General features: G+C 37.6%; 1 protein-coding gene across 2 annotated transcripts in view; it reads left to right on the top strand.

Moving 5' to 3' along the window:
- Positions 1–18,765, top strand: part of LOC308676212 (GTP-binding protein Rheb-like) — a 112,734-nt gene extending 93,969 nt beyond the window's left edge. For both annotated transcript variants that reach the window (XM_081341995.1, XM_081341996.1), the window contains exon 10: positions 18,011–18,765. In XM_081341995.1, the coding sequence (XP_081198121.1) occupies positions 18,011–18,625 (615 nt within the window). In that variant the 3' untranslated portion in view covers positions 18,626–18,765. The remainder of the gene's footprint in view (positions 1–18,010) is intronic.
- The last annotated feature ends 618 nt before the right edge of the window (positions 18,766–19,383 follow it).

Here is a 19,383-nt window from a genome sequence, read left to right as displayed (position 1 = left end):
AGGAAACAGTTGGTCCCCTAGTTGGTTAGGCTGAGAATCTAAACAAAATAATTAGGCCCACAGATTACTACCCTCTCCTACTCCTCCCCCACCTGGGTATATCCGACCATCTCTCACTCCTGTTGTGCCCGAAATATGTCCCTCTCAGCACTCAGACAGTCACAAAAAGGGTTAAAAACTGGCCAGAGGGTGCTCTCAGTCAGCTGCAGGACTACTTTCAAACCACTGACTGTAGTGTATTCGAACATCAAGACCTGAATGTATACACGGATGCCGTACTCTCTTATATCAAAGCGTGCACGGATAGCGTGACAACAGAAAAGTGCATTAGGGTTTACGGGAATTGCAAACCTTGGATGACTGCAGAGAAGGGTGACCAATCTTTAGAATCTCTAGAGCACAAAACCAGTCATAAATCCCAAGAAAACAAATCAAACAAAGAGGTAAGAAGTGATGAGGAAAAAAAATCAAACAAAAATCAGAAGATCCAGGAAACACCCATGGACATACATAAAAGTCTAAAATGTTTATATACTAATGCTCAAAGCTTGGGGAACAAACAAGGTGAACTAGAAGCAATAGTACACAAGTGTGGGTATGACATAGTTGGCATTACAGAAACCTGGTGGGATGAAACCCATGCCTGGAATGGACTGATGGATGGATAGAAATTGTTCAAAAGAAACAGAACTACAAAAAGAGGAGGGGGCGTTGCAGTATATGTAAGAGAATTTGTTTTTTTGTTGTTTTTTTGTTTTTGTTTTTAATTGAAAAGTTTTACAGCACATTTTAAGTATACTCCATCCCTCCCCCTCCCCCCCACATCCCCACCCTCCTCCCCGACTTCCCAGAGCTGAAAACAGGGTATTGCCTCTAACAAGCTTAAACTAAAATATTCTAACCAACTGTGAATACACTTTAAATCCTATCGCACTTTAACTCCCCTTATACATAGGTAAATAATAGTACATCTTATAGTTCTAATATTCATTCATATGCTAGATGAAATTTTTTAGTCCCATATTTATTCTGAATATATTCAATCCATCTTCTCCATTCCGAAATATATCTCTGTTGCAATTATTCTTTCAGGTATGCTGAAATTTTTGCCATTTCTGCCAAGTTTGAAACTTTGAAAGTCCACTCTTCTATAGTAGGCAGTTCCTCCTTCTTCCAATATTGCGAAACCAAAAGTCTTGCTGCCTTTATTAAATTCAACATCAATTTAATTTCTATAACAGTACAATCTGTAATAATACCCAACAGAAATAACTGTGGAGAAAACCTTATTTTTTTCTTAAATATTTTCTGCATATTCCACCAGATTTTAATCCAAAAAGCTTTAACCTTTTTGCAAGTCCACCATATATGATAATACGTTGCATCCTCACAACCACACCTCCAGCATTTAGGCTGATAATTTGGATACATACATGCTAATTTTTTAGGATCTAAGTGCCACCTTTAAAACATTTTATAAAAATTCTCTCTTAAATTTTGAGCCTGAGTAAATTTTACATTTCTGACCCAAATTTTTCCCCAAACATCCATCATTATTGGCTCTTGAATATTCTGGGCCCATTTTATCATACAATCTTTGACAAGTTCCATTTCTGAATCTATTTCTATCAATGCATTATATATCCTTCTTATATGTGCTTGACTTTGATCTCTAATTTGTTTTACCAAATTTTCATCTTTTGTAATACCAATTTTCTGACCATACTGAAACCAAGTTTGTACTATTTTCCCTTCTTTTAAGATATTAAATGGCTTTAATTGCCATACATTCCTCTCCAGTCTAAGAATATCTTTATATGTAGTCACATCATGTTTAAATCCCAGACTTATATTTTCTATTGCATGCTTAGGTATTGTCCAAATTGGTATTTTATAATTTAACTTATATCAATATTTTTTTCCAAACTCGCAACAGGGCGTACCTTAATATATGTGTCTTGAAGATATTATCCACCTTTTTATCATACAATAAATATGCATGCCAGCCATATAATAAATCATGTCCCTCAATATTCAACAATCTTCCTTCTGTTAAATTAAACCAATTACTAATTGATGATAAAACCGCAGCTTCATAATATAATTTAAAGTTGGGCAATTTAAGACCACCTCTTTCACGTATATCTTGCATTATCTTGAGTTTTACTCTCGGTCTTTTCCCTGCCCAAATAAATTTGTTAATGCCTTTCTGCCATTCTTCCAAATTTGAATCTTTTTTAAGTATAGGTATCATTTGAAACAAAAATAAAAATTTTGGTAAAACATTCATTTTAACTGCTGCAATTCTTCCCAATAAAGACAATTGTAGTTTCCTCCAACTATCTAATCCTTTTTGTATTTTTAACCATAACAATTCATAATTATTTTTATATAATTTCACATTTGAGTCTGTAAGATATACCCCCAAATATTTAATCTTTTTAGCTATCTCAAATCCTGTTAATTTTTCTAAAGCTACCTTTTGTTCCATAGTCATATTTTTAGACAAAATTTTAGTTTTTTCTCTATTAACCTTAAATCCAGAAACTTGCCCATATTGCGAAATTATTTCCATTAAATCTATAACCGAATGAGTCGGTTGAGCTAATGTAATAACCAAGTCATCTGCAAACGCTCTCAATCTATAATCTTGATCTTTCATTTTAATTCCGTTTATTTTATTTGAGTCACGTATCTTAATCAATAATATTTCCAATGTTAAAACAAACAGTAATGGTGACAACGGACATCCCTGTCTTGTACCCTTTTCGATTTTACAAACTTCTGTTATACTACCATTAATTATTATTTGAGCTGTTTGCTTCTGATATAGTGCCCTAATAGGTTGTAAAAACATATTGCCAAACTCCATCTTCTCTAAAACTTTAAATAAAAAATGCCAATTCAATTGATCAAACGCCTTTTCAGCATCCAAGAAAATAAGCGCTGCAGGGACTTGATTATTTCTTTCCAAATATTCTAATAGGTTTACAATATGTCTCACATTACTCTTCATTTGTCTACCACTTATAAATCCTGTTTGATCACTATAAATCATTTGCTGCATAACCTTCATTAATCTATTTGCTAAGATCTTTGCAAATATCTTATAGTCTATATTTAAGAGCGATATAGGTCTATAATTTTTTGGTTGGGTAAGTTCTTGATTTTCCTTTGGAATCAACGATATGAATGCTGTTCTCCATGATGGAGGCACTTCCCTTCCAGATTGAATTGTCCTAAATAATTCTTTTAAAGGTTCCACCAACTCTAATTGTAAATTTTTGTAATCAATGGCTGTCAAACCGTCTGTTCCAGGTGATTTACCCACTTTTAATTGTTTAATTGCTAAAATAATTTCTTCAGCAGTTATCGGTTGGTTCATCCCTTCCCTCTGCTCCTGTGTAAGTATAGGGATATTCACTTCTTGTAAATACCTGTCTATATCTAAACCTTGAGTTATATCCCTTGCATATAATTTAGAATAAAATTCACTAAAAGCCTTTTTAATAAGATTTTGCTGAAACACCTCTTTACCCTTATATTCTATCTTATCTATGTTACGTGATTTTTGTTTTTTCCTTAACAAATAAGCTAACCATCTACCTGGCTTATTAGCATTACAAAAAGTATTATGTTTGACATATCGTAAATTGGTTGCCACCTGATCTGCCATCAGCATATCAAACTGCCCTCTTAGCAAATTAATTGCTTCTTTCAACCTTTTATTAGATGAATCCAAAATAAAAGCCTTCTCTTTCATCTTTATTTCCTCCTCTAATTCTTTACGCTTATATTCCATTCTACGTCTATATTTATTATTCAAATATATTAACACTCCTCTCATATAAGCTTTACTTTCATCCCAGACCATTTCAATGGGTGTATCCTTATGCATATTTATAACAAAAAATTCCTTCATTTGTTTTTTACATTCTTCCAAATTTTCTTCATATCTAAACAAGTTTTCATTTAACCTCCAAGATCTCCTATCTCCCTTCTCCTTGTTCAATTCCATCCATACTGGACTGTGGTCTGATAAGGTTCTTGGACATATCTTGATCTTCTTAACCCTAGAAAAAAAATCATTAGTAGTTAATACAAAATCAATCCTAGAAAAGGATTGTCTATCAGAAAAAAAGTAAAATCTCTTTCATCCATGTTTCGTTCTCTCCAAACATCTCTCAGTTCCAAATCGTCTGTCATGTCAAAGAAGGATTTAGGCAATTTAACGTGATTTGGTGTACTTTTAAAAGGTCCTTTTTTATCTTTTTGTGTATCCAGCACTCCATTCCAGTCTCCCATTAAAATACACGATTTATAATCCCATTGAATTATTTTGTCATGTAAGAGTTTATAAAATTCTCCTTGCTGTTGGTTAGGTGCATATAGTCCAAATAAAAGTATTTTCTTGCCTTCTATTAAGAGTTCAATTATAACATATCTTCCTTGTTTATCTGCTTCAATTAGATTGGCTGTCAGATTCTTCTTCACATAAATAACTACACCATTTTTCTTTTCTGGAGCAGATGCAATAAACTGTATACCCAATCTAGAGTTTATCAAATATTTTTGATCAGCTACACGAATATGCGTTTCCTGCAAGCATATAATATCATTTTTAAATTGTTTCAGGTACTGAAATATTTTCTTTCTCTTTTGCGGTGAATTTAAACCATGAACATTCCATGTCAGGAACTTTGTCACCATCTTTTGCGACTTGAAGCTTTCGGAGCGTATCTTGCAGATTCACAAACATCTGCTTCTTTGGTCTTGCTCCTCCCACTGCTTCTGTATTAGTAGATTCTTGAGTTGTAATTGTAGAATATTGTTTCTGTTGTTGTTGTTGTTGCTCCTTGCGTCTAGTCGCAGCTCTTGTCACTCTTTGAGCCCTTGGATCTTCTAATGGGACCAAGGGCTGCGCAATTTCCAAAGTTTGCTGTAATTCTTTTAAAATCAGCGAGGTGATTTCTTCATCTCGCTGTGTACCTTCCAATTGTGTCTGTCGCACTTCTTTTTCCTCTCTCCTTTTAATTTCTGGGGATGGCGGTGAGCCTGCCTTCAGTATATTGCAATAAAAGTCTCGGGCCTTAAGAACTGTATTAAGACGATACCTTGTGTTGTTGTTGTTAGCTGCGAAGTTGTGTCCGACCCATCATGACCCTATGGACAACGTTCCTCCAGGTCTTCCTGTCCTCTACCATCTTCTGGAGTCCATTTAAGCTCACGCCTAACTGCTTCAGTGACTCCATCCAGCCACCTCATTCTCTGTCGTCCCCTTCTTCTATTGCCCTCAATCTTTCCCAGCATTAGGCTCTTCTCCAGTGAGTCCTTCCTTCTCATTAGGTGCCCAAAGTATTTTGAGTTTTAGCTTCAGGATCTGGCCTTCTAAAGAGCAGTCAGGGTTGATCTCCTCTAGGACTGACAGGTTTGATCACCTTGCTGTCCAAGTGACTTGCAGGAGTCTTCTCCAGCACCATAGTTCAAAGGCCTCAATTCTTTGGTGCTCAGCCTTTTTTATGGTCCAACTTTCACAGCCATACATTGCAACTGGGAAGACCATAGCCTTGACTATACACACTTTTGTTGACAGGGTGATGTTTCTGCTTTTTAGTGTGCTGTCTAGATTTGCCATGGCTTTCCTCCCCAGGAGCAAGCGTCTTTTAATTTCTTGGCTACAGTCCCCATCTGCAGTGATCTTGGAGCCCAGGAAAATAAAATCTGTCACTACCTCCATTTCTTCCCCATCTATTTGCCAGGAATTGAGAGGGCCAGATGCCATGATCTTGGTTTTCTTAATGTTAAGTTTCAACCCAAGTTTTGCACTCTCCTTCTTCACCCGCAACAGGAGGCTCTTTAGTTCTTCACTTTCTGCCATTAGAGTGGTATCATCTGCATATTTTAGGTTGTTGATATTTCTCCAGGCAATCTTAATTCCAACTTTTGATTCATCTAGCCCTGCCTTTCTCATGATGTGCTCTGCATATAAGTTAAATAGGCAGTGATTCTGTGTCCAGTTCTCACTGTTGCTTCTTGGCCCACATAGAGGTTTCTCAAGAGACAAATAAGATGGTCTGGTACGCCCATCTCTTTAAGAACTTGCCTCAGTTTGTTATAATCCACACAATCAAAGGCTTTAGCATAGTCAATGAAGCAGAAGTAGATGTTTTTCTGGAACTCTCTAGCTTTCTCCATGATCCAGCGTATGTTGGCAATTTGATCTCTAGTTCCTCTGCCTCTTCGAAATCCTGCTTGTACTTCTGGTAGTTCTCGATCCACATACTGCTGGAGTCTAGCTTGTAGGATTTTAAGCATAACTTTACTAGCATGAGAAATGAGTGCAATGGTGCGATAGTTTGAACATTCTTTGGCACTGCCTTTCTTTGGAATTGGAATGTAAACTGATCTTTTCCAATCCTGTGGCCACTGTTGAGTTTTCCAAATTTGTTGGCAGATTGAGTGTAGCACGTTTACTGCATCGTCTTTTAAGATTTTGAATAGCTCAGCTGGAATACTGTCACCTCCACTAGCTTTGTTGTTGCTCAGCTTTTCTAAGGCCCACTTCACATTCTAGGATGTCTGGCTCGAGGTTAGTGACCACCTGATTGTGATTGTCAGGGACGTTAAGCTCATTCTTGTATAGTTCTGCTGTGTAATTTTGCCATCTCTTCTTAATCTCTTCTGCCTCTGTTAGGTCCCTGCCATTTTGGTCCTTTATCATGCCCATTTTTGCATGAAACGTTCCCTTCATCTCTCCAATTTTCTTGAAAAGATCTCTGGTCCTCTCTATTCTATTGTTTTCTTCTATTTCTTTGCACTGTTCATTTAAGAAGGCATTCTTATCTTTTCTAGCTATTCTCTGGAATTCTGCATTCAATTGGGCGTATCTTTCTTTTTCTCACTTGCCTTTCGCTTCCCCCTTTCCTCAGCTATTTGCAAAGCTTCCTCAGACAGCCATTTTGCTTTTTTGCATTTCTTTTTCTTTGGGATGGTTTTGGTTGCTACCTGTTGTACAATGTTGCGAACCTCTGTCCATAGTTCTTCAGGCACTCTGTCTATCAGATCTAATTCCTTAAATCTATTTGTCACCTCTACTGTATATTCAACAGGGATATGATTTAATTCATACCTGACTGGCCTAGTGCTTTTCCCTACTTTCTTCAGTTTAAGCCTAAACTTTGCAATGAGAAGCTCATGGTCTGAACCACAGTCAGCTCCTGGTCTTGTTTTTACTGACTGTATAGAGCTTCTCCATCTTTGGCTGCAGAGCATATAGTCAATCTGATTTCTGTGTTGACCGTCTGGTGATGTCCATGTGTAGAGCCATCTCTTGGGTTGTTGGAAAAGAGTGTTTGCTATCACCATCGTATTCTCTTGACAAAATTCTATCAGCCTGTGCCCTGCTTCGTTTTGTACTCCAAGGCCAAACTTGCCTGTTATTCCGGTTATCTTTTGGCTTCCTACTTTAGCATTCCAATCCCCCATGATGATAAGGACATCATTTTTTGGTGTTAGTTCTATAAGGTGCTGTAGGGCTTCATAGAACTGGTCAATTTCATCCTCTTCAGCACTGGTGGTTGGGGCATAGACTTGGACTACTGTGATATTGAATGGTTTGCCTTGGATTCCAACTGAGATCATGCTGTCATTTTGAGGATTGTATCCCAGTATTGCTTTTCCTACTCTTTTATTGACTATGAAGGCTACTCCATTTCTTCTTAGGGATTCTTGCCCACAGTAGTATACCTGATGGTCATCTGAATTAAATTCACCCATTCCTGTCCATTTTAGTTCGCTGATACCTAAGAAGTCAATGTTCAGTCTTGTCATCTCTTGTTTGACCACGTCCAGCTTGCCTTGATTCATGGATTTTACATTCCAGGTTCCTATGGAGAAAAAATCTTTACAGCATCGGACTTTCCTTTCACCAGCAGACACATCTACAGCTGAGTGTCCTTTTGGCTTTGGCCCAGTCGCTTCATTCTTTCTGGCGCTACTAGTACTAGCCCTCTGCTCTTCTCCTTCCGACTTGAGGGGCTCATCTTCCAGCGTCATATCTTTTTGCCTTTTCGTACTGTCCATAGGGTTTTCATGGCAAAGATACTGGAGTGGGTTGCCATTTCCTTCTCCAGTGGATCACGTTTTGTCAGAACTCTCTGATATGACCTTTCCATCTTGGGTGGCCCTGCACGGCATAGCTCATAGCTTCATTGAATTACGCAAGTCCCTTCGCCACGACAAGGCAGTAATCCATGAAGGGGTGTAAGAGAATACTACATATCTACAGAAATGCACATGATCAAAGATAAAAGCCCTCCAGAATCTGTATGGGTCAATATAAAAGAGAAAAAAGTGACATTGCCATAGGGCTATACTACAGGCCACCCAGCCAATCAGAAGAAATAGATGGACTCTTTGCCAACCAGTTAACAAATGTATGTAGGAAGCATACCACAGTAGTAATGGGAGACTTCAACTACCCTGACATCAGCTGGGAGACAAACTCTGCAGCGAGCGGGAGATCAAACAGATTCCTAACCAACCTAGCCAACAACTTTGTCATGCAAAAGGTAGAGGAGGGAACTAGAAGTAAAGCTTTATACTGGACCTAATTCTTACTAATAGAGAAGAAGTGATAGAGGGAGTTGAAGTTGCCGGAACCTTGGGGGAGAGTGTGACCATGTGTTAAGGAATTTGTTGTGCAGAGGTCTCCTTGTGCTACCAAAGAGTTGCACAGACAAGGAAGGGTACTGAGAGCAGCAAGAGTCACACAGTAAGAGTACACTGAGTTGTAAAAGCAAAAAGTATTTTACTTTGAGGTGGTGTAAAAACAAAAAATGCACAGTCAAAAATAAACAGTCCAAGTCATACACAATAGCAACAGTCCAAGGAGTAATCCAAACTACAAAGTCTTCTTACCGGTCCAGAGGTCAATACACAGTTCAGGTTTACAACAGTAGTAAACCAACAGCAGAGCAAAAACAGTAATAGTAGAGATCAGTGAATTCAGAGAGAGAGAGAAGCTACTTCCTAGCTTCCTCTTATGGCCATGAGAACACTTACACACCCATTGGCCAATTAACTTCTTAAAGTCATAACATTATGGTTAATATATTTTCAACCCAACATTGTAGGCTAACACCATATGCCTAACACCATGTCATACTGGAATTCAATATAATGCAAAGACAAGCAATAGAAAATAATTCAACCAATGTCTTAAACTTCAAAAGAGCTGATTTTAACAAACTCAGAGAACCTAGGAAAGATTCCATGGATGAAAATGCTAAAGGGGAAAACAGCTCAAGAAGCATGGGAAACTCTGAAAAATGCTATCATAAAAGCCCAGTCCAGCACAATACCATTGAAAAAGAAAAACAAGAACGTCAAGAAGAAACCAGCATGGCTGCAGAAAGATATCTGACAAACTGAAAGACAAAAAGGACAAGTACAAAAAATGGAAAGAGGGACACATAACTAAGGCTGATTATCAGCAGACAGCCAGAACATGCAAAGACGAAGTCAGGAAAGCAAAGGCTTAGAACGAACAAAGATTTGCAACAGAAATCAAAGATAATAAAAAAGTTTTTTTGAACATATTAATAACAAGAAAAAAGTCAAGGAAACTAGGTCCACTAAAGAGAGAAGATGACAAGGAGCTAACAAGCAATAGAGAGAAAACAGACCTGCTTAACTCATTCTTTACATCAGTCTTCACACAAAAAGAAATTATAGCACAACATACCAAAAAAAAAATACTGCAAAAGACAAACTAGAAACAAAAATTAAAATAAGCAAGAAAATGGTAATAGAACACCTATCCGACCTTGACGAATATAAATCACCAAGACCCAACAGATTACATCCCAGAGTTCTGAAGGAGCTGGCAGATGTTATCTCAGAACCATTGTACAATATCTTTCAAAAATCCTGGAACACCGGGGAAGTACCTGAGGAATGGAAAAGGGCTGATATGGTTCCCATCTTCAAGAAAGGAAAGAAAACAGACCCAGGAAACTATAGACCAATCAGTCTAACATCAATACCTGGGAAGATCCTGGAAAAGATAATTAAAAAACAGATCTGTGAACAACTAGAAGCAAACAAAGTTATAACTTGGTAGCCAGCACAGGTTTGTTAAAAACAGATCATGCCAAACCAATCTTATTTCATTCTTTGATAAAGTGACCAAATTAGTAGACCAGCGAAACGCTGTGGACATAGCATACTTAGATTTCAGTAAGACATTCGACAAAGTAGACCACAATCTACTACTTGGTAAGCTAGAAAAAGGTGGAATAGACAACATCACCACCAGATGGATTTGTAGCTGGCTGACAAACAGTACTCAATGGTACTATATCCACATGGAGAGAACTAAGCATTGGGGTACCATAAGGCTGCGTCTAAGGCCCAGTACTCTTCAATATCTTCATCAATGACTTAGATGATGGAATAGAAGGGGAACTCATCAATTTGCAGATGACACTAAACTGGCAGGAATAGCCAACACCCCAGAAGACAAGCTTGGGATTAAAAAAGATCTTGACAGACTTGAACAATGGGACGTATCCAACAACATGAAATTTAATGTGGAGAAAAGCAAGGTTTTACACTTAGGCAGGAAAAACCAAACATACAAGTAGGGGGTTGGACTAGATGACCTCCAAGGTCCCTTCCAACTTATTATTATTATTATTATTATTATTATTATTATTATTATTATTATTATTATTATTATTATTATTTACAGATTAGGCAAAACCTGGCTCAAAAACAGTACCTGGGGCTTCCGGTTTGCGAGCGCGGTGCTTCCGGACGTGCAGGAACAGCCTGCTTCCTGCCGTTCGTTTCTTTCTTTTTTGGAGGACCCTGAAAAGGGTCAAAAATTGCCCTCGAGGGGCGATTACTGAGTGGAGGACTTTCCTGCTATCGCAGAAGGGCGGCATCCCTCCGCTGGAATCCGGAATCATTTCCTTTGGCCCGAAGAAGAAGAGACAGGCCATAAAGATGGCCGATCATTAAGCCGCTCCCTGCCAAAAGTCAAAGCACTCCCTAGCACTAAGAAGCAATCTGGAGGACCTGGGTGAGCTTTTACCTTTCTTATTCCCTAACCATCTTCCTGTGGGACTTTCCTGAAAACCTCCTTCCCCATTTTTTGAGAAAATGGTGAATATCTACTCTGGGAACAAATCTTAAAGCCTCAAAGCTACAAAAGAACATTAATTAATTCAGCAAATAAATTAAGTAATTTCATCTGTATTTACTAAAAAGCTTCTATTTGTCGCTGGGAATCCACTACCCTATCTTTTCTCTAAGCTGTGAATTAAGGAAAAAATTTGGACTAATCCTACAAAAGTTCTATATTAATTTGGAAAAAGAAAAGAAAAGAAAATTCCTACACTGCATGTTATATGTTACTGATGACATCTTGTGGCGAAACCTGGTACCGCAAGTAAATTTCGTTTTTTTGTTGTGAGAGCTCACTGAATAACAGAGCTGTCCTTGACACTAAGATAAGGGTGGGAACACCTGGCACTGAATACAACTCTTCAGGAGGTGTAACATCTATGACTATTATTAAAACAGCCTCCATGGAAGATTTAACTACAAACAACAATGAAATGGATGAATACATCCCACCACTTGATTACAAACTGATATTAGACATGATTTTGGCAATGACAGAGCAAATTAAAGCCAAATGGCAAGAAAAATCTGACAACTTAAAGCCACCAAATCAAATTTTGATTTTAAATGAGGAAAAGATAACCCAAAATCAAATAGAAGAAGTGGAACCTAATACTAAAATAGGAGATTTCAAAGAACAACAAAAGCAACCTACAGAAGACCTTAAAGTCCACAGTTTAATGGCAACTGCAAAACTTGCAACCCAAAAAGCAGCAGCACCTGAAGAAAACAACACCAAGAGTGAAGACACTAAAGGCCTTCAAATACAATATATTGAGAATTCAATTAATCAAAGCACAATCATAATACCAGCTACTACTTTCTACCTAACCTAGATAGAATTGGAAGAACAAAAAGATTTGACTGATTTAATGACAACTGTATTATATCAACCATCAAAAACTGAATTATCAAAGCAAAAATACAATGGTTACAAAGGGGACATCTTCCTTGCAAAACTGACATTTGGATACGCTCCCTGGATTCAAAAACGGGGTATAGGAAGAAAGGAAGATACATTTGAGATTTTAAAGATGCCAAGAGGGAAGCATAATTGGCACAAAAGGAAGGAAAGAGTTAGATTTTTAAAAAACTGAACTTGTTTCACTTTTGGGGTTCCTAAAGATAGACTATAAAAATATCTTTTTTATGGATTAAGGGGATTCCCTAAAAATATAACTGATTTTACATTTAGCTTTTAGATCTGTAAAGGTAAACAAATGTAAGCTTTTAGAATATAACTCCGAACTATATCTTAGAACTTGGAATGACATATCAAAAGATAGTATTTTAATAATTGATGTACAGTCAAGATGACTTATAGAATATTCAGTGGTTATTTTTGAATCATAGTATAGAACCTAGAATTTTATATATAAAAGATAGTATTTTAATAATTGTTGAATGGTTAAGGCAAAAAACATATTTCTAATAACTGGTGATTTGTTAAGATGAAAATTAGACTTTAATGGTAAAACATAAGAATGCTTTGTAATGAACAAAATAATTTTTGTAGACAAAATAATTATTCTTTATTGAAATAGGGATTTGTGGGTTTTTCCTATATACTATAGGCCACTCTAGAATATCCTATTGCAATTAGATAAAATTTAAAAACAGGATATTGATATGTATTACTGAAAATATATTTTAAGTTTTGTTGATTGACTAGGTTACAACTAGAAATGTACTAACTTGCCTATTTTTACTATGTAATAACTAAGGGAAGTAGAGAGGGCATCTCTGTTGATGTAACCTGAACTATTTACAACTGGTTTTTTCTTATTTTAACTACTCAACCACCATATTATTTCACAAATACATGTATCTGTAAATATTAAAAAATCAATAAAACTTGTCTAAAAAAAACAGTACCTGTGATAGGGACCTTGGAGTGCTAGTGGATGATCACTTAAATATGAGCCTTCGGTGTGCAGCAGCCACCAAAATAGCTAATACAGTCCTTGGTTATATAAACAGATACATAGAATCAAAATCATGTGAAGTATTACTACTTTATAAAACCTTAGTAAGACCACACCTTGAATACTGCATCCAGTTTTGGTCACCACATTACAAAAAAGATAATTGTCAAGCTACGAACCCTATGGTCTTTAGGACCGCTACATGCTTCTAACTTGCCAACAGTGTGGGAGGGAGACAGAGGAGGTGTTTTGGTAAACTAAAGTTTCTTCTCATAATAATTACTGAACGATGTATTGGACAATGTGACCTGAACCTGAGAGGGGAGGGAAAGTTCCATTCTTTTAATTAACTGCTTCCCGTCATTTCCTCAGAGCTAGCTTTCCTTTAACCCTGCCGGTTTGTATCTGCTCAATAAAGTATACATTAGAGAACGCAATGGCTCTGGTGTTTTTCTTTGGTTGGGCTTTTCAGCTGGAGGTTGACAATAATGAGATTTTGGAAAAAGTGCAGAGAAGAGCAACTAGGATGATTAAAGGCCTGGAGACCAAAACATATGAAGAATGGTTGCAGGAATTGGGTATGGCTAGTCTAGAGAAAAGAAGGACTAGGGGTGACATGATAACAGTATTCCAGTATTTGAGGAGCTACCACAAAGAAGTGGGGGGTCAACTTATTTTCCAAAGCACCAGGAAGCAAAACAAGGAGCAATGGATGGAAATTAATCAAGGAGAGAAGCAACCTGGAATTAAGGAGAAACTTCCTAACAGTGGAATGCCTTATTTCAAAAGTTGTGGGTGCTTCATCACTGGAGGTTTTTAAGAAGAGACTGGACAGCCACATGTCTCAAATTGCATAGGGTCTCCTGCTTGAACAGGGGGTTCAACTAGAAGACATCCAAGGTCCCTTCCAGCTCTATTCTGATTGATTGATTGGTCCAGGTTTCAAAAATGTGTCAAAAAATAATTTCAGCTGGCAAAGGCTTTCATAGGTGGAGACAAGAAAGTGTCTTGTCTCCACACAATTGAAGACTCAGCTACAATGCAATCCCCAAAAAGACTCAGGTAGTCAATTGTTGCTACTACAATCTTGACCTTTCTGACCCCCCCTCCCCCCCACAAACATACCCTGCAGGCACCACTAATGGGTAGTTCTTTTTTAAAAAAAATTTTTTATTGATTTTCTAATATTACATTTACATATTTGAAAAGCAGCGTGGTGGCTGGGTAGTAGTAATTCAATTGCATACAAATATCATTAGTACAGATTTCAGATTGCTAGCATAAACATTTCCTCTCTTTTTCCCTTCATATGTACTGTCTATTTGTGAATTTAAAGACAAGTTTTATCCTATCAATCACATAAAAAATAACTTTCTTACATATATCCATAGTTTTTAGTTTACACATATTCTAGTTGTTTTAACATACAATCTTTTAGACAATCAATGACCTAATAGATTTTTCAATTTTAATTTCCACTAACATTTAGATTTAACGTTTGATATTTATCATTCCCAAAATTTTAATATACTCCCAAATCATCTATCACCATTCCTCACAAAATCTAATATTCAAAATACACATGCCATTTACTTCTCACCCTCTATGTCAACAAATTAAGGATACAATATGATATCCTTCCTTTTTGCTAATTTTCAGTTTTGTTTTTTAAGCAATAATCAAAATTTCTTTTTTATTACAGTATTTAATACTTCCTCTCTTCCTCTTTGTATCTGCTATCTCTTGCTTAAACTGATAATTTTCATTTTTAATGGTCCATATAGATCCATTTATTACTTTCAACAATAGGTTTTTAGGTTATCTACATTATTCACCTTTACATGACCTTTATGCACAAATCAATATTCAAATTAGCTATTAGTAGTTATACTGCTAAATTTTAATGACCAATTTTTTTCTTTATCTCAGTTCATAACAATGTCTTGTGTTCAACATGCACATCTTATCTATTTAAGTACATTCTGTTTTAGATTTCAGTAAGATGGTCGAAACTCCATTCTTCTTGAGTCTTATTCTGGCTTTTTTCCTTTGCCAAATCATCTTCCATGTCCTTGTTTTTGGGTCATCGAACCAATCTCCTTGTAATATCATGTATATTAATTGATGTTGGCAAAAACATCCGGTTGCCATTTTTTTGAGAGGACTTGTAGGTCTAGTGGGTCGTCTCTTTATTCTTCCATATCGACGTGGTTGTTCTGAATTGTTTGTCTTCTCATCCAACTGTTCTTTTTCTAGATCCTCTAGTTCCTTCTGTGTTGTATAAGAAACCTTTTCCTTTTTCCAAGTTGTTGATATCTTTTCTGGATTTTCAAATAGCAATATTTGTTGAACTATAGATTCTTCTGTCATAGTATTTGAAAGTTTCATTTTTTCCTATTGTATTTTGTATAGATGATTCTTTAGTTGTGGTCAAAGTTTGGGCTTTCATATCTGGGCTGTCTTCTTGTTCCTTCACAGAGCCTCTTAGTATTTCATTGGTAGTGGTAAGAGTTTGAATTATTGTTTTCAACATAGCGAGAGTTTATTGATCTTCAACTATAAAGAAATTTTGTTCCTGGCCTTCTTCCATGTTGCTATTTTAAACTAAAGACTTTACACTTAAAAAATCCAAGAGAGAAATAATTATTTGTTATTTCTTAGTATGTTTAAGGTGAGTTAAAGTGCGATAGAATTTAATGTTTTATTTTAGCTTGTTAGCATATTTTAGTTTAAGTTTGTAAAGTTTATACCCTGTATTCAGCTCTGGGAAGTCGGGGGGGAGGGGAGGGTAAGGGAGGGTAAGGGGTAGGGGAGGGGGAGGGAGGGAGTTCTTTCTTTTTAAAAATGTACTGTAAAACTTTTCAATAAAAAAAATCCAAGAGAGATATTTTTTTTATAGTTAGGGAACACAGAGACTTTCACAGCTGTTCTTTCAGAGCTCTCAAGGTTATGTATCTTATCTATTTCCCTGGGCAGTCAGCCTGGCCCCTTTTAAAGTTTCCCTTTGAGTCCCAAAGTTATCTTAATCTTTTCAGTGTTTCTTTTTTTTCATAAGAAGAAACCCAGATTTCCAACAGAAGTAAATAATGAAAAATAAGAAATAAAAAATCTTTCAGTCCACATGCTTTAAGAAATAAAGTTCCAATTGGGATTCAGTTACTTTTTCAACGTTTAAAACGCCCTTGGGTATTTTGTCGCTGCTCTTTCTGGAGGGAGGGCTAAAGTTCCCCTTCCCTCACCGCAGGGGGGAGAATGCTTAGCAGCTTAAGGAGGTACAGAAAGTAATTAGGGTGTAAAAGAGGTAGATCTCACCCAGTCTCTTCCGCGCTGCTTTAAGAGTTGCCTGGTGGAAAATGTGACTTTGGCTGTTCATAGCCTAGGGATGAGCCATAATGGCCGGTCCTTTCATCCACCGGTTTGGAGGGATCGCCAGATCTAACGGGAGAGTTGTGGCTCTCCCGCGATCCAGCGAGCACCCCTCCTTGCTCGTCCCCTCTTTGGGGTGACTTTTGGCCCTTTTCAGGGGCCCCTAGCAATGCAAAACTGGACGGGGGAGAGAGAGCAAGTCTCCCAGCCGTCCATAGTGGCTGCGTGGCAAACCAGAAGTCCGCTAATGGCTAGTTCTTGTGCTGTGAGCAATTCATTAACTCCCTTTGGTGGTAATTATATTTTAATTTAATTTAAAATATAATTTTATAAATAGTTTTATAAATAAAATGTAATTTGTAATTACATCTGTATTTCCTCTTCGGAACCAGACTCTATTTTCTTTGGGGTTTCACATTCTTGCAAAGACCATTTTCAGTTTGCAAATCCTTTGCTTTCTAAAATAAGGCCTGTTCTGAAAGTGGCACAACAAACCAACTTTTCAATCCAGTGCACTGTGTAGCTTCTCCTGATACAGCAGAGAGTTGCTATAGAGTGATGACTTTTAGAGGTGTGTGTGGATGCATCAACTAACCACTGCCATGAATGTATTTGAGTTAGGTTGATGCTTTTCATCCTGACAAGAGTTAATGGATGCACAGACTGCAGAACAATCATTTTAACTGCCAGCTACAGTATTTTACTAGAGTAAACAACATGTTGACCATTGTGATCTTTGCTCATTTAATAGATCCTGTGCTCAGTATTATAATACACTTTCTTCCTGTTTTTTCTGACTTTCAGCTGCCTTAACTAAAGCCTTCTTCGCATCACTCCAAACCCTTTGAAAAGAACCCACCCAATCACTTAGGGTAGTTGAGGATGGGGGTTCCTGTGGGCACTCTGGAATGGGCACGAACTCCACCCCCGTGGCTAACTTAAATGGAGTGAAACCAGTACTGCGGTGCACTGCATTGGTATATGCCACTTCTGCAAATGGCAAAAACTCTGACCAGTTTGTTTGCTGATAGTTGACATAGCAACGCAGGTACTGTTCCACTATTGCATTAGCTCATTCTGACGATCCATTCGTACTCGGTTGAAAAGCAGAACTGAGCCCCTGGGAAGACCCAATCATTTTTACAAATTCTCACCAGAACTTAGCAGTAAATTGGATCCCACGATCTGAAATGATGCGCTTAGGCACCCCATGCAGCCGGTAGATGTGTTGCAAAAACATCTTTGCTAGCTTATGGGCTGAGGGGAGTCCAACACATGCACTGAAGTGGGCTTGCTTGGAAAATAGGTCTATCACAGTCCATATTACACTGTTTGTACCACTTTCCAGTAGCTCCACGATAAAGTCCATGGCTATCTCCTCTCAGGGTCTGGTCGGGTCAGCAACCTGCTGCAACAGAACTGTCTACATTGAAGAGCTCGGTGCATTCATTCCCGATGTTTACTATGTTCCGTCTGCCAGTAGTAATTTGCTTAGTCAGAGTCATTTGTCTAGGTTTTCTCATTTTCAGGTCCACCATCTTGAAAAAGCAAGTTATATAGTCAAAGACGGAGATATTGTTGCTGAAACCATGTTGATTGGTGGTGTTTATTACTTAAAACCAATGTCTAAGCAGCAAGAGCAGGCAAGTATACACGTTCCAAAAAGCACAGGCCCAGAGAGAGACGTTCCAGAGAGAGATCCTGTTGCTACTCCAAAGGTTCCTAATAATGATAAAAATACAAAAAAGACACAGGTTGCTCACAGCAAGCCTGGGGTTCCTAATAAAAATGCTAATGTTGAGAATTCACTAACAGGTAAACCTTTGCATTCCAGGTGTATCCATAAGTGGCACAGAAGATTGGGTCATGCCAGTTTCCGTGTTCTGAAGAAGATGCCAGAGTTCGCAAGAGGTTTGGATCTAAAGGGGTGTAAGGTGTTCTTGGACTGTGCTGTCTGCAAGAAAGCCAAATCCAAAGCAGCAGCAATTCCAAAACGCGCTACACGCCTGTCAACACGCATTTTTGATTTGGTACACACTGACATAGTTGGTCCTTTTGCACCAACACTTGGTGGTAAAAGATATTTCTTGACAATCGTTGATAATTATTCTAGATATGGATATGTATATCCTATGAAAGAATAATCTGAGACCTTTCAGATCTTTAAAGACTTTGCTAGTCTTGTCTATACCCAATTCGATGTCAACATTGCCAGAATCCAGAGTGATCGTGGTGCTGAATTCATGTCTCAGCGTTTCCAGGACTGGATGCGTGAGAATGGGATAGTACATCAGACATCTATTCCTTATACTCCAGCTGAAAATGGAGTGGCAGAACGCAGAAATGGGGTTTTGCAAACCATGATGCGTTGCCTTCTTGAAGATGCTAACCTCAGTCTTCCATACTGGGGTGAAGCTATCAAATATGCTAACCATATCATCAACCGTACTTGGAGTAGTGTGATAAATCAGACCCCTTATTTCATGTTATATGGACACAAGCCTGATCTCTCACATCTCCATATTTTTGGTTCATATGCTATGGTGAATATTCCTTTAGCCCAAAGAAAGAAAGGGGGTCCTGCAGCAAAAAGGATGAGATTTATGGGCATTGATGATAATTCAAAATGGAGCAAATACATTGACTCTCATCATGTTATTGTGGTTTCACAATCTGCTACTTTTGAGGAAGATGCTGACTGGTCCAGGATTCATTCTAACGATCCTGGAGTTTATTTTCCTAGAGATGATGTTGCTGATGCCACACAACCTGATGATCAAGATTCACAGGATAATGTTCCTTCCACGTGTTCTTCTCAACCTACTGTTCCGTCTTCGCAAGCCGCTGATGTTGCTGCTGGCGACAATGATGAAGACGAGGACGACACGGAAGAAGAATGGAC

This window comes from Vipera berus (assembly GCF_964194415.1).
Source record: "Vipera berus genome assembly, chromosome: W".
Lineage (NCBI taxonomy): Eukaryota > Metazoa > Chordata > Lepidosauria > Squamata > Viperidae > Vipera > Vipera berus.
This window is presented reverse-complemented; position numbering and strand designations above follow the sequence as displayed.